The sequence below is a fragment of the Phyllopteryx taeniolatus genome, chromosome 7 (assembly GCF_024500385.1).
Source record: "Phyllopteryx taeniolatus isolate TA_2022b chromosome 7, UOR_Ptae_1.2, whole genome shotgun sequence".
NCBI classification, from domain to species: domain Eukaryota; kingdom Metazoa; phylum Chordata; class Actinopteri; order Syngnathiformes; family Syngnathidae; genus Phyllopteryx; species Phyllopteryx taeniolatus.
In genome coordinates this window covers 6017676-6031458 of record NC_084508.1, presented here as the reverse complement: position 1 = coordinate 6031458, position 13783 = coordinate 6017676, and the positions used below count along the sequence as shown (strand labels likewise).

Here is a 13783-nt window from a genome sequence, read left to right as displayed (position 1 = left end):
CTTTTACTTTGTACAACCTTTTCATGTGCAATGCAGGATTAAAAAAAAAAAATAAAAAATCCCATATAATGCCCTCTTATTAATTTATTCCTCTACTCTATTGTTTCCAGCTGGCAGAGACCTACGGCAATGTGTTTAGTGTTTACATGTACGGACGAAAGTGCGTATTTGTGAGCGGATCCAAGATGGTAAAGGAGGCCCTTGTGACACATGGCAAGAACCTTGACGCTGTTTCGTATGCTGAAGTGTTCCCACCAAACGCAAGTAAGTAAATAAAAAAAAGAAAAAGAAAAAGAAAAAACAACAATCAAGCAAGCAAAGTTATTCCCCTTGGTAACAGACACAATATACTGTACAATTATTCATGTATATACGCAGTCGTAACCAATCCATACACAAAAAAGTGAAAGCCCAGAAGAGCTGTGGATAAACCATTAAATAGCAGAACAAATGGCCTCTGACCACAAATTAAAAGCATCCAGGCCAAGATTAACACTATTATGTTTAATAAAGTTAATTTAGTACTGAAACTTGCTTGTTGTCACTGGCGGCATGTAGTTTGCAAAGATCTGAGTCAAGAGTCCGACCCTCGGCATTTGACTTGCCACCGCATCGCCCAAATGTCGAAGACTAATCCTTGTCAGCTTTTGGAACTCTTGACCACAGGAGTCAGACGACAACACTGTGCAGAATGGACCTTTGATTTGAACAAAAACTGCGCCCCACGAGAGAAATGTTTTCGCCGCTATGACTCAATCGTGTGATTCAGTCATCCTCGACGCTGTTCTACTGATCTGGAAATTCTCTACTCGGGTCAACAAACACTGTACGTAAAAACATCTAACATCTAATGGTCCTCTGGCCATTTTCTTATGATCGCCAATCAGATTAATTCTGGTAAAGACACAAATTTCATCAAATACTATAAATAAATCAGAAAAGAAATGATGACAGGAGCCAAGAAGTGAATATGCTTAATGCGGGGGACCTTCAGTTCCCCCGCACAGCCGTTCTACAACCATCTAGTTAAGTCGCCTAAGATGTTCCCGCTTGCTGAACTCACATGTATTCGAAACGCTTGTTGCAGCGGGTCTGTTCTCTAGCAACGGTGAATCGTGGAAGAGGCATCGACGTTTCACCTTTGTTTACTTTGCGCAACTTTGGCATGGGAAAGAATCTCCTGGAGCAAAGCATCCATAAGCGACTACAACTTCGCTATTTATTCTGAACCGTATGAATGAATTCATTTGGCTGGCAGGTTCCTGTTGGGGCAACCTAAGTCAATGTTCTGTGGTATGAGGTTAAGGCCAAAGATAAAGTGGAGATTCAAAATGGAACTCTCAATGACTCAGTCGAAGTGGAAAAGTGTTCTGTGGTTTTATATATATATATATATATAAAACCATTTAAGCATCTTTTGTGTTGAAATATCTGTTGCTTGTTCACTACTGCTTATCGTGATGCGAGATAAAACAAGTTCTCCGTATCTCAAGCTTGCGCTCACAAGTCAAAGCGAAGAATCGTCCGAACGACGGCTCGCACGCGCTGCATTCTGTCGGGTTGCGTGTTCAAATTGGAAACAGTTGCATGCAAATGTTATCTTGCGGTGAGGGAAGTAGGGCACCAGTAGACTTGAAGACTCTTGTGACTAAACCCGCCATACCACCAAAGTGGGTCGCTGGCCTCGTTTCTTGCTTATGAGTCAGTCTCCCACTTGTAACACAAGCAAAAGCACTGAGCGCCATGTTAACACATTTATCTGCTGCTGTTTGCTTCTTATCAGATGGAGGCTTAAAAAAAAAAAAAATGTAAAAAGCAATCGCTTCACGGCAGGAAGTTGAACATGTTCCACTGGTTTGTGACACTTTAGTGCTGAGCTGCGATGACCCTTTGGGCTTGCTTCATCACTCTTCTCCTCAACAGTAAGTCTTTCTTTGCCGTTTCCTCACTCGTACGGTGTAAAAAGGCATCGCCGTCTGCCCTTTTCTCCTTTTCTGCAGTAAGCGGCGTGCTCTTCGGCAGCTGCCAGGTGTTTGACACCAGCCGGGGCCACCTGAGCATGGAACCGCCCTCGCCCTTTTTGCTGGGCTCAGATCTCGTGGTGTACTGCCACATCACGGCCTGTGAACGGGGGTAAGAACCGTGAGACAAAACATTAGGCACACCTGCACGTCAGCTCTCACACAAAAAAACTGAAAAGTCCAAAATACTCTTTTTCTTTTATTGATTTGACTGTCATTTAACAATAGAGTCATTAAATGCCAGTTGACTTCCAAGTTGTTCTTCTTTCAAAGCAAATGTCCTTACAGGAAGTTATGTATGCGAGATCATTTCATCCACAGTAAAATCAATAAATACAATAAGTAATAAATGTAATAACAATACAAAGCAAAAACTTTAAAAAAAAAAGTCAATCAGTAATAGTAGTTGCAATAAAAGAAAAGTAATGAAAACAATTATAGTACCAATGGAGCTGCAGTGAAAAAACAATCTGAAAAATATAAGATGTAATAAAAATAGCATTTAAGTAATATCCTACTATAAATACTGAAAGTAATAAACAGTAAATAAGCAAAAATAAATAAATCAATACAAAGTGTAAGTATTTGAACAAATTGTAAAACAACAACAAAGAGCAAAACAACAAGAACAGTTAGTGTTGCATTTAAAGTTGATGATACAAATTCTAACGCGGCGTAGAATAAAAGTATGAGACAAATGAGGATGAATAAAAAATAAAAGTCATACAAATAATAAAAGAAATAAATGTGATGAAATAAAAATATCAAAAGTCAAATTCTGAAACAGAAATACAATAATAATAATAAATAGAACAAATAAAAATGGTTCTTGGGTAACAATAATAAAAGTAATACAAAATGAATTTATAAAAAAAATAATACTAAAAGTGAAAAAGAAAGAAGGAGTACAATTAAAAACGATGCCGCCATTTTGTATTTGACTTGCAGTTCCCGGGTATCTTTGGTGTTGGACAATGAGCCCGTGGCTCTGTGGAAGAGGGACGAGTGCAGCCCGGCCGTGTTCAGGCTGACCAACGTCCAGCGGCCCAGTTCCAATCTGCTCTGCAAGCTGCGCAAGGACGGACTGACTTACATCGTCGGAGGGCTGGACCTGCGGGGGGGCCGTATGTAGCGTGAATTGCTAAACGCGTAGGTCCTAATGGCAAATGCGCAAGGATACCAGTGACGGCCAAGAGGAAAAAGTGTCACGATAACCACAGAGCAGGAACTGTTAGGTTTTTTTTTTTTTACCGAGCAGCAGATAGTAACATACTCTGTAGCGTGTTGCTACAAGTGTCAATGGCTAAAGACGAGTGCAGAAGGGTACAAAAGTATGGCGTTAACCACAGGGCAGGAAAAGGGCCTTTTTGACATAGGAACAGATAGTATGGGAGAAAGAACAATTAATAAAAGTATTAAAAACAAGAAAATATTAACAATCATAATATATAGTCATGGTGTTATAACCCTTGAAGCAACAGATATGTAAACGCAAACGGTGGAGCAACACGTGTAGACTGACAATATAATAATAAATCCGCATGATGGCTCACGACAAGCGTTTTCCATCTCCAAAGGTCCCCCGGATAAGCCGGAGAACATCACCTGCGCGACCACCTTGCGCTCCCACTTGGTGGAGTGCTGGTGGCGGCTTGGGCGCGACACCCACGTGCCCACTTCCTACAACGTGTCACTCAGCAGGTCAGCTGTCAATCATTCAACGACAGATTGGGTTGACTCGTGAAAGCTAACTTTTAAACGCGTGTGTGTGTGTGTCAACTTCAGTGGGAACAGCACTTGGTACTGGACCTCGGAGGCGGACAAGCTGGTCTTACCTAGAGCCGTGCTGGACGTGAACGAGCGGTACCAGCTGGCGGTCAGCGCTCACAACCGATTTGGACGCTCGCAGTCGGATCCGTTTTCGCTGGAGCACAAAGACATACGTGAGCTTCTCTTAGCAAGCAAGAAATGCGCTGCTTTATTTTTTGAATTCAGCCTTTGCAAAAAAAAAAAAAAACAAGTCAGAACTACAGTCAGAACTAAATTTAAAAAAGCTAATACAAATGGAAGCCAAGAAAGAATTAGGGAATAAAGTAACAATTATAAATGCAATTATACAAGTGTTCATTATTATATTTGCTATTCCTACATTTGTGAGGTAATACAAATAACAAAAGTCAGAAAATTAAGACAAAATGACACAAAATGTAAAAAAAAAAAAAGCATGAAGAAAGCCAGGAGTTGGAGCAAAAATATCAAATCTAAGTAGTAAAAGTGAATTAAGCACTGTAAAAGAAATGTGTAATTAAAACAAATCGAAATAGAGCTACATTAAAACTTCCAAGAAAAGTATATCAAATAATACAATAATACACATGGAAATCAAATAAAATAATACAAGTAATCAAAGAAACAATACAAATAAAGCTAAATTAAGAATTCTGCCTTTACAACAAGTAATACAATAGGAATAAAAATAAGATGTAATACAAGTCATATTGATAAAAGATATGCAAAATAAAACAATAGCAATACAAATAGCACTGCATTAAAAATTCTGCATCTACACAAAATAATACAAGTACTTTAATAGAAATAAATATGTATATTACTGAAATTATAAAAGTAATAAAATTGTAAATCAAACTAAAATGAGCAAAAACCCAAAAGACCACATTAATGCAATAAACAAATACAAATCAAATTAAATATTACATGAAAAACTATGACAAAAAATGCTTTCTTTATATCGTTAGTCTAATAGCATAATTGCCCATGTCATTTTTTTTTTACATAGTATTACAGTATGACTAAATAAAAATACCAATGTTCTTGTGAAAAATGTTCTTTTTTCTTCATGTCTGTATAGATTCTCAATCATCCAGAGATCATGGTAATCATCGGCAAAGTGAATTGCTATTTGTTGAATTGGTTTTTGTTTTGTTTCAGAAAACATTCAACTATGCTATTAGGCTAAGATTATAGCTCAAAACAGAATTTTGCCAAGCAAGGCAGATCCACACTTGTGACTGAAGTACAGAATAGTATTGACAAAATCATTTTTTGCTAAAAGAATAAGCAGTAATAAAAAAAGGACTAATAGGACGAACTGTAATTGAAGAGCAGTCTTAATGAATAATTAAAAAGCCAAGGTGAGCATTAAAAAAGGGGTCTCCCCACCCTTGCAGTCATACCCGAAACCCCTCGCATCACTCACGTCTACTTCGGGAAGTCTTCCACGCTAGCGGCCGTGTTGCGGTGGGAGACCCCCGACGACTCGTCACAACTCACCGCTACCGTCAGACTCCAGCCAGACAACTCTTCCTCCTGGGTGAGGGAAGAAAAAAAAAAAAAGCCTGGTTACCTCCGCGAGGCAGGGTGTGCTTCCTGCGGTGACCACCTCCTCCAACCTCTTGTCGCTCAGGACGCAAGAGAGGCGACACGGCTCGGCCGAGATGAGGTACGAGTGGACGGCCTGGAGCCCCTGGTAGACTACCACCTCCAGATCAGGATGTGTACGACGACGGGAGTCAGAAAATGCAGCAAATGGAGTCCAGCGATGATGAGGAGAAGTCCTGGAAAAGGTAAACTAACCAATTGTTCGATTTTTTTTTTTTTTTTTTTTTTGCAAGGCGTTTTCATGTTTTATTGTTCTTTGTTTTCTTTTAGTAGAATATAGTACTACACTGAAGTACAAAATAAAAATACAGGAAACATCTTAGACATAACTTAAATATAACAAAATTGCATGTGCATACAGTTTATTGCCCACAATGCCCTAGACTGGTTCCATTCATGCCTAAAAAAAAGTTCATCCAGTTTAAGTCCCTCTCATCTGACCCCTTCTCAGTCACTACAGCTGCATGCCCCAGGGCTCCATCCTGGGGCCCCTGCTCTTCATCATCTACGTCCTCCCCTTTGGCCTCATTTCATATACGCTTTCATTGCTTTGAAGCTCTCCCGACATCTCACCTGACCTCCTGCTAATGGAAAAATAACTCCTCATTCACCACAATATTCATGAAATTAAATAGGGATAAAACGGAAGTAATTTTAAATGCACCGAACCACATTTTTTTCAGGCAGCGACAAAATGGGCCACTGTGGCAAAGTGGACACTGTGGAGTATAAAACTATTGTTTTTATGTAACTAATGTGTTTACTGTGCGTCTATCTTTAGGACCGTCTCAGCCACTGCATGTGTGGCGGATATTGAGCAATCACAAGACCAGCTCACTGCAGAATGTCACTGTTTTGTGGAAGGTAACATGGTTTTCTGCTAAAGAGGGTTTACACGTTAAAGAAGACAATGTAGAATGTCATTTTTTTCCCCCCCCAAGTAAAACTATTACGTGCGTGTTTCAATTAAAGCTGTCTGACATTCTTGAGTCAAAATAAAACAAAGGCTAAGGAGTTATAGTACATTTGAAATCCACTTGTCACACTATGGTGCAAATCACTTTGGCGGGGCAGTCCTGTTTCATGCAAACGCAGAGCAGGGCTTTCAAAAACCATGTAGTATGTTCTAATTTTCAACACATTTGTGCTAACACTGCAGCTCTGCTTACCTTTTGGCTTTGGCGTGATAGGGCTTTAGTGTCTTCACTTGAAAATGGCGGTTCTTCCCTCAGGCTAGCTTCCCAAGTCATGGCAAGGATAACACGGTGTGGGGGCAGTTATTAGCCCTTCAGATTAGATTGTATTTTCACTCGTGGAGGCAGCACTTCATCACCACGTCACTAAATTACACTTTGTCAATCAGTGTAGCGCATCCATGCATGTGGCGCATGCAGCAGACACATCCCAAAAACCAAATTACCTCCCCAGACCCACGTTGACAACTCAGTCAAACATTTGACTATGTATCAGAAGGTAACACTGGTAGCTAATGCTAATCAGTGCTAATACTGACTGTTTGCTAATCCTAATCTCTGTGAACACTGCAGCTCTGTTTACCGTTTGGCTTTAACGCAATTGTGCTTCTGTCGTTGCTTGAAAATGCCGGATCTCCACCCAGCATAGTTGACCTGAGCGACTCTGTGTTGGGCCGGTATTATGCAAATGAGCTAAATAGTTGCGTCACAATCTACAGGCTCCTCATCCAGAGTCGTACAGCGGCCAGGTGGAGGGCTACAAGTTGGTCCTGGGCCGGGGGCCGACAGCATGGGAAGTGATGTGCGCTGCGTCCCTGAGCCAGTTTTCCCTTCTGGTGCCGGCCGATCTTCCGCCGCTTTGCGTCAGCGTGGTCACCTCGTACGGAATGTCGCCGCCAGCCAGTGTGCCCCTCGCACTCTCAGGTACTCACACAACAAACTCCAGACTATACGGTTCAGTCTTATTATTTCATAATGTGGTGCCATGACTTACGAGTTTAATTCGTTCCATGATCACACCTGCAACTCAAAACACTCATTTTCCCCATTTGAAATGAATGACAATGCCATTAATCTGTTTCAGTTCACCAAAAAAACACCAACATTTTTTAACTAACAAATATTTTTAATAAGAAAAATAACACTTTGTACTTTGTAAAACATGTACATTATAAAAGCATAGACTAATAGTATAAATAAATAGAATGCAAAGACAGTTTGAGCATCATGATAATTCAGTGGGCATTGCACTGCTCCTTCTGGTTTCTGCGTCTTGGCCACCAGGGCCAGGACGGATTCAATGACTCCTGTGCAGAACTGCCGCAACAGCTCCTGTGAGAGGCCATGCTTCCTCAGAAGACGCAGGAGGTTCATCCTCTACAGGGCGTTTTTGAGGACGGAGTTGATGTTGGTCTTCCACTTCAGGTTCTGAGAGACTGTAATTCCCAGGAACTTGAAGATCTCAACGGTTGACACGGGGCAGTTGGACTGCATGAGGGGCGGCTGTGGCGAAGGATGCTTCCTGAAGTCCAGGATCATCTCTACAGTCTTGAGCGTGTTCAGGTCCAGGTTGTGTCGGCCGCACCACAGCTCCAGCCACTCCGCTTCCTGTCGATACGCAGACTTGTCACGTCTTTGATGAGGCCGATGACTGGTGTGGTCTGCAAACTTCAGGAGTTTGACAGTTCGGTGTGTTGAGGTGCAGTCGATCGTGTAGAGGGAGAAGAGCAGCGGTGAGAGGACACATCCTTGGGGGTCCCCGTAGCTGGTGGTGCGTATAGATGAGGTGGTGTCCCCCAGCTTCACCTGCTGTGTCCTGCCCGTCAGGAAGCTGTAACTCCACTGGCAGATGGCAGGCGAGATGCTGAGTTGGAGAAGCTTGGAGAAAAAGAGTTCGGGGATGATGGTGTTGAACGCAGAACTGAAGTCCACGAACAGGATCCTAGCGTAGGTCCCCGCGCCGTCGAGGTGTTCTAGGATGAAGTGCAGTCCCATGTTGACTGCGTCATCCGCAGACTTGTTTGCACGGTAGGCAAACTGCAGGGGGTCCAGCAGGGGTCCTGTGACGGCTCTTGAGGTGGTGCAGCACGATGCGTTCAAAGGATTTCATGACCCCAGATGTCAGGGTGACAAGCCTGTAGTCATTCAGACCCGAGATTGTAGGTTTCTTAGGGACTGGGACGATGGTGGAGCGTTTGAAACAGGATGGTACTTCTTACAGTTCCAGATACCTTTTGAAGATCTGTGTGAAGACTGGAGCGAGTTGGTCCGTGCAGACTTTGAGGCAGGATGGGGACACAAGGTTTGGGCCTGCCGCTTTATTGATCTTTTGTAGTTTGAAAACGCATCTCACATCCTGTTTGTGGATGGTCTACGCAGACGTCGGTGGTACGGCTGGGTGGATGTGGGGTGTGCAAGTGTGCGTTTCATATCTGCAGTAGAAGGTGTTCAAGTCGTCAGCTAGTCCTCTTGTGTTCTCCGCTTGGGGGGATGGTCGCTTGTAGTTGTAATTGCATTTCGAAAAAACATTGTTTTTGTCATACTAATGTCCGGAAAAGGCCCCTCTGAGAGCTACTTCTATTTTGTACCTGCTTTTTCCATTATTTGCCTAAGACCGCCCCCTTTCCTATGATTGGTTGCCTCCATGTAGAAGACGGCCCTTGTAAGAGCACACGAGTTTGTTTATCATCATCAGATAATATAATAAAATTATATGATCAGCCACAGTTTGAATGTTGTTGTTTTTTTCCTTAATACAAAAAAAAATGTAATTTAAAAACTACATTTTATGTGTACTTTGGATATCTTTGTCTGATATTTACATTTGTTTGACGATCTTAACTCATAATTCTTAACTATCAAGCAAATGTAAAAGGAACTTATGTCATCTGTTTGTTTTGTTGAAGCTGCTGCTACACTTTCACCTTATCTTACGACTTATATCCCTTTATTACATCTTAATAAACCATTTAGTAAGCCTTCATGAGGTAAAATATGTCGTAGCAAAAAGGCTAATGTAGCGTGTTGTTGTTCAGGTGACCCCGGGCCTGCTGTCCGGCTAGCGGTTCCTGCAGCTAACGGCAGCGCTTTACTGGTCTCCTGGGAGTGGACCAAACCTCGAGCACCAGGAAGTGAGGAGTTGTACTACGTGCTGGATTGGATCAGTGTACCTGTGGGGAAACGCGAGCTAGGCTGGAAAAAAGTGCCCGTAGATCAAAACAACGCAAGCATCACAGGTAAAGAAAACACAAACAGGCTCTTTTTCAACACGGCACTGACACCCAGTGGAAAGCTAGGGTATTACACCCACTTTTCCTGTTTTAAGGCATGTCAGTGGGAGTGAGGTACAACATCTCTGTGTACTCCGTGAGCGGAGGAGGAGTCAGCATGCTTTCCTCCATCTTGGCCTACTCTGGACAGCTCAGTAATACACGCCATCACACATTTTTGATCATTTATTTAAAATAAAAATAAAAAAGTGAAGCACTGTGAATACTTTTCAGATGCACTATTTCACAGTGCTTCACATTTTTCCACATTTTATGTTACATCCCTTTTCCAAAAGTTTTTTTTTTTTCAATTCTACCTACAACAACCCATTTTTAAAAATTACATATATATTTATATAAACAGTATATAAAGAAAAGGTCAAACACTTCTGTTTTCCACATCTTATGCTACTTAGCCGTCTAAAATGGATGCAATTATTTGTTTCCACTAAATCTTACACACAACGTCCCATCATGACAAAAATGTGTAAAAATGCAAAAATAAATATGGGTGGGGGAACTACTGTACTGTCCACACAACAACCAATAGTAACAAAACGTACAAATATACTCATCATACTCATTTTCACAAAAGTATGAAAAATAAATGTGGGGAAAAATGTCATTGTTAGGAATAGACTGCATCCAGAAAGTATTCACAGCACTTGATTTTTTTTCCCATAATCAGTTATGTTGCATAGTTTTATACCAGAATGGATTCAATTAATATTTGCACATGATAACAACATGATAAAAGCTTTATGTTGCTATTATTATTTATTAAAAAATAGTTGATGTCGTTGGATGTAAATGTAGAATTTTGAGGGGAAATGTTCTTTAATCCATTTTGACTGTGACATCTGTTAAAAATGGAAAAAGTGAATTTTAATTCTAAAAATTAATTTAAAAATTTTAAATTTTAAATTTTAATAAATGTGCAAAAAAATAATAATAATCATGTCATTATGGGGTGTTGTGTTGAATTTTGAGGAAAAAGTTAATTTAATCCATTTTGGTTAAGGCTGTAACATATCAGAATCTGGAAAAAGTGAAGCGCTGTGAATTCTTTCCAGATACACTGTTTATGACTTTCATAAGGGTTGTGACATCACACGTTGCTGTTTCAGAACCGGTCGCCGGTCCAATCGTGTCGGTGCTGGTCCACAGGGCCACGCGCCTCCTGGTCCAGTGGGAGGACCCCGCGGTGGAGCAGCAGAGGGGCTTCATCACCAACTACACCATCTATCTGAGGACCCTCCACGTGCACAGCCAAGAAATGCCAAGTGAACAAAAGCTAGAAAACTACAAAATACTGCTCGAGGGACCGGGAACACATCAGGCTCTGATTGCAAACAATAGTGACCTCCTGTGGACAGTTTGAGTACTACACGTGTAAACTACTTGACGGTCACGTTTTCGCCCAGATTTTCACCCACTCCCCGTTTTACATTTTATATTAAATTTAGTCATTCTTAACAGTTGTATTGTAACTGTTATGTTAAAACTGAAAACTTATGTGGCATTTTGACGTTCTTCACATACAAAAGTCTGCGTATACACTTGCTTCCTTTCATTCCCTGCTTTGTTTTTTCACTCCTTCCTTTCTTCCTCCCTCCTTCAGTCTTTCATTCCTCTTTTCCTCCCTTTCATGCCTACCTCCCCTCTTTCCTCCCTTCTTGCTTTCCATTCTCATTTAATTCCTCCCTCCTTTCCTTCTTTGCGTCCTTCCTTCTTCCATTCCTTCAATAAGATCATTTGAAACCTGAAAACTGTCCCTTCGTGTCACTACCTTGTACCTCACCCTCGATTGTAACACGTCGCAGTTTCGCATTCTTAACTGTCATACAAGTGTAAAAAGAAGTAAAGCGCTCTCGTTAGGTGGGCAGCTCCGTTAGCTAGTGCGAGACTGCTGACGATGTAATTGCCTTTAGCGGTGGTCGCCGCGTGGGGTCGCAGGCAGGCGTGGCTGGAGTGTCCCGAGGGCGCCGTGGCCATCCAGATGTCTGCCTACACCTCCGCGGGAGAGGGCCGGCGCGGGAACCTGATCTCCTCTCAGCCCAAGGAGCCTGCAGGTGTGTTATAATACATAATACATAATACATACAATGCTAGATAAATTATAATCAGAGAATGTAATTGATGTAGCTGGACCGGTCGCGCTGGTGCTCCCCGTGATTGCCGTGGTGGCCTTTACGGTCCTGGTGGCTTGCTGGAGCTGTATAAGGAGAAGGTACGGGAAAAACTGTTTGATTTATTACAGTAGACGTGCCCGTTTGAAGAAGGCTGTTGCTAACCAAAACGGCAGCACCAATGTGCATGTGTTTCTGTATATGATGATAAGGATCAAACAGCAATGTGCGTCGTGGGGTCCTGACTGGTGGGGGAAGAAGCTCCCGAAACCAGGAAATAGCCAAGCCATCAAACAGCTGAAGGTACTCGCCCTCACAAGACACATCATTAGGTACACCAGCAACGTCCAAGACAAGCCATTGCGAGCAGATCATGTCGCATGCATTATACCTAAGATTGAATGTATCATATATTAACGTCGTGGAAATCGGTCGTGAAGTAATGCAGAGATTACTAAATTCATTGACAGAGCTTGATTATCCTTTTAGTAAATGGTTGATTTAACATGCTTTAATTCATTTCTATTGATGTATCGTTGTACAATATTTTTACAATGCATACCATTTTAATGATGAATGGTAATAAAAAAATAAAAGACAATCATTTCATATCCATTGTGCAGGTGCCCCTAATGAATTGTCTGTTGAATTGATGCACGATAAATAAATACGAAATGGGTGAATGAATTATCACAATAATCATAATTATCTCCATCTTCAGCTGGACTCCTGGAGCGACCCGTCCTTCCCGGACACTGACAGCGACCCGCTGCTGTCCCTCATCAGTTTCGCCTCCGGAGAAGACTCGCAACCACCCGTCCCCTCCATGCAGCATCCTACCAAGGCCGAGACCCGTTTCCTGGAGGCTGTTGTCACGGAGACACCGGACCACGGCTACAAACCTCAGCTGACCGCGGTACCGCGAGTAGAACAGCCGGACCAGGACCAGACAGACCCGACGGAGGAGAACAGGTTTGGATCGCCCTTGGGCAACTTGCTGTCCAGCGTGGAATTGGACTCCTCCACCTGGCGCCACACCCCGGAATTAGACCCGGACAGAAGCAACTGGGGGGACCCCGAAAACCATCCCCCCGCGGTGGATTTACAAAAAGGTCAAACTGTGGTGGAGGTCTCGCTGACTAAGGGCTACATCCCACAAATCTGCATTCCCAGCAGCGGACAGGAAGCAGAATAAACAACACAAATGATGTTCATTCATCCTGTTTGCAAAGAAGAAAGCACAACCCCCACAAGAGAAGCCAACGGGCTCTCATTTTGTCGACTGTGCAAATGGTGGCGTATTTCCGTGCAAGCGCAAGGCTCGCTGGTGTGTTGGCCAATTTGGCAGACCGGTCTGCGCCAAGACGGGCGTACCGACGCAATGAGGGTGTGTTCTTCGACATTGGCCCGGCGCATGTGACAATTTGGCGACTCAAAGTCGGTCTAAACATCCCACGAACTGGCTGGCAAGCAGCTATGGGAATCGGGGGGTTGGAAACAAATGATCATTTGAGGGAATATAGATCGTTTAACGCTCAAGTCACGCACGGGTCGCTGAGTCCTCTTCCGTCTCCATGCGAGACTATTTGCACCGCTTTTAAAGGGAATGGACCTGTAAGCCTGTAAGGCTGTATTTTTATTCTTGTATAAAATCCCACTCAATTCTTGTAAGTACTAAATACTTTGCATTATTTTATAATTTTTTTCCTGCAGTATTGTAATAGATTTTTACGAGGACAGACTCCATTTTGTACCGTGATTTAAACCTCCAGCAGCATAACAAAATGCCCAATGATTATGGGACTGCCTTAAAGCACACGAGCAAAAACAACTAGCATAGCAATTCGGTCATGTGTACAAGCAGCAGGGAGGGTTAGCGTAGCATCTTTATTTTGCATGTGATGTGAGCGAGTAAAAACACACCACAATTCAGTTGTCTGTTTCCTCAATTTCAAATTGACACTTTTTTTTTTTTTTTTTGCAACTTCCTG

General features: G+C 42.3%; 1 protein-coding gene across 5 annotated transcripts in view; it reads left to right on the top strand.

The window, feature by feature from the left end:
* Nucleotides 1–13459, top strand: part of il23r (interleukin 23 receptor) — a 32881-nt gene extending 19422 nt beyond the window's left edge. For 2 of the 5 annotated variants that reach the window (XM_061780136.1, XM_061780135.1), the window contains 16 exons: nt 111–264; nt 2001–2133; nt 2970–3145; nt 3599–3722; nt 3807–3964; nt 5210–5352; nt 5446–5605; nt 6202–6284; nt 7114–7318; nt 9430–9630; nt 9720–9818; nt 10791–10946; nt 11595–11735; nt 11809–11893; nt 12005–12095; nt 12514–13459. In XM_061780136.1, the coding sequence (XP_061636120.1) occupies nt 147–264; nt 2001–2133; nt 2970–3145; nt 3599–3722; nt 3807–3964; nt 5210–5352; nt 5446–5605; nt 6202–6284; nt 7114–7318; nt 9430–9630; nt 9720–9818; nt 10791–10946; nt 11595–11735; nt 11809–11893; nt 12005–12095; nt 12514–12987 (2547 nt within the window). In that variant the 5' untranslated portion in view covers nt 111–146 and the 3' untranslated portion in view covers nt 12988–13459. Of the gene's footprint in view, nt 1–110; nt 265–807; nt 827–1783; nt 1923–2000; nt 2134–2969; nt 3146–3598; nt 3723–3806; nt 3965–5209; nt 5353–5445; nt 5606–6201; nt 6285–7113; nt 7319–9429; nt 9631–9719; nt 9819–10790; nt 10947–11594; nt 11736–11808; nt 11894–12004; nt 12096–12513 lie in introns of those variants that run through there. The other 3 variants (XM_061780139.1, XM_061780138.1, XM_061780140.1) reach the window with 3 other exon arrangements.
* The last annotated feature ends 324 nt before the right edge of the window (nt 13460–13783 follow it).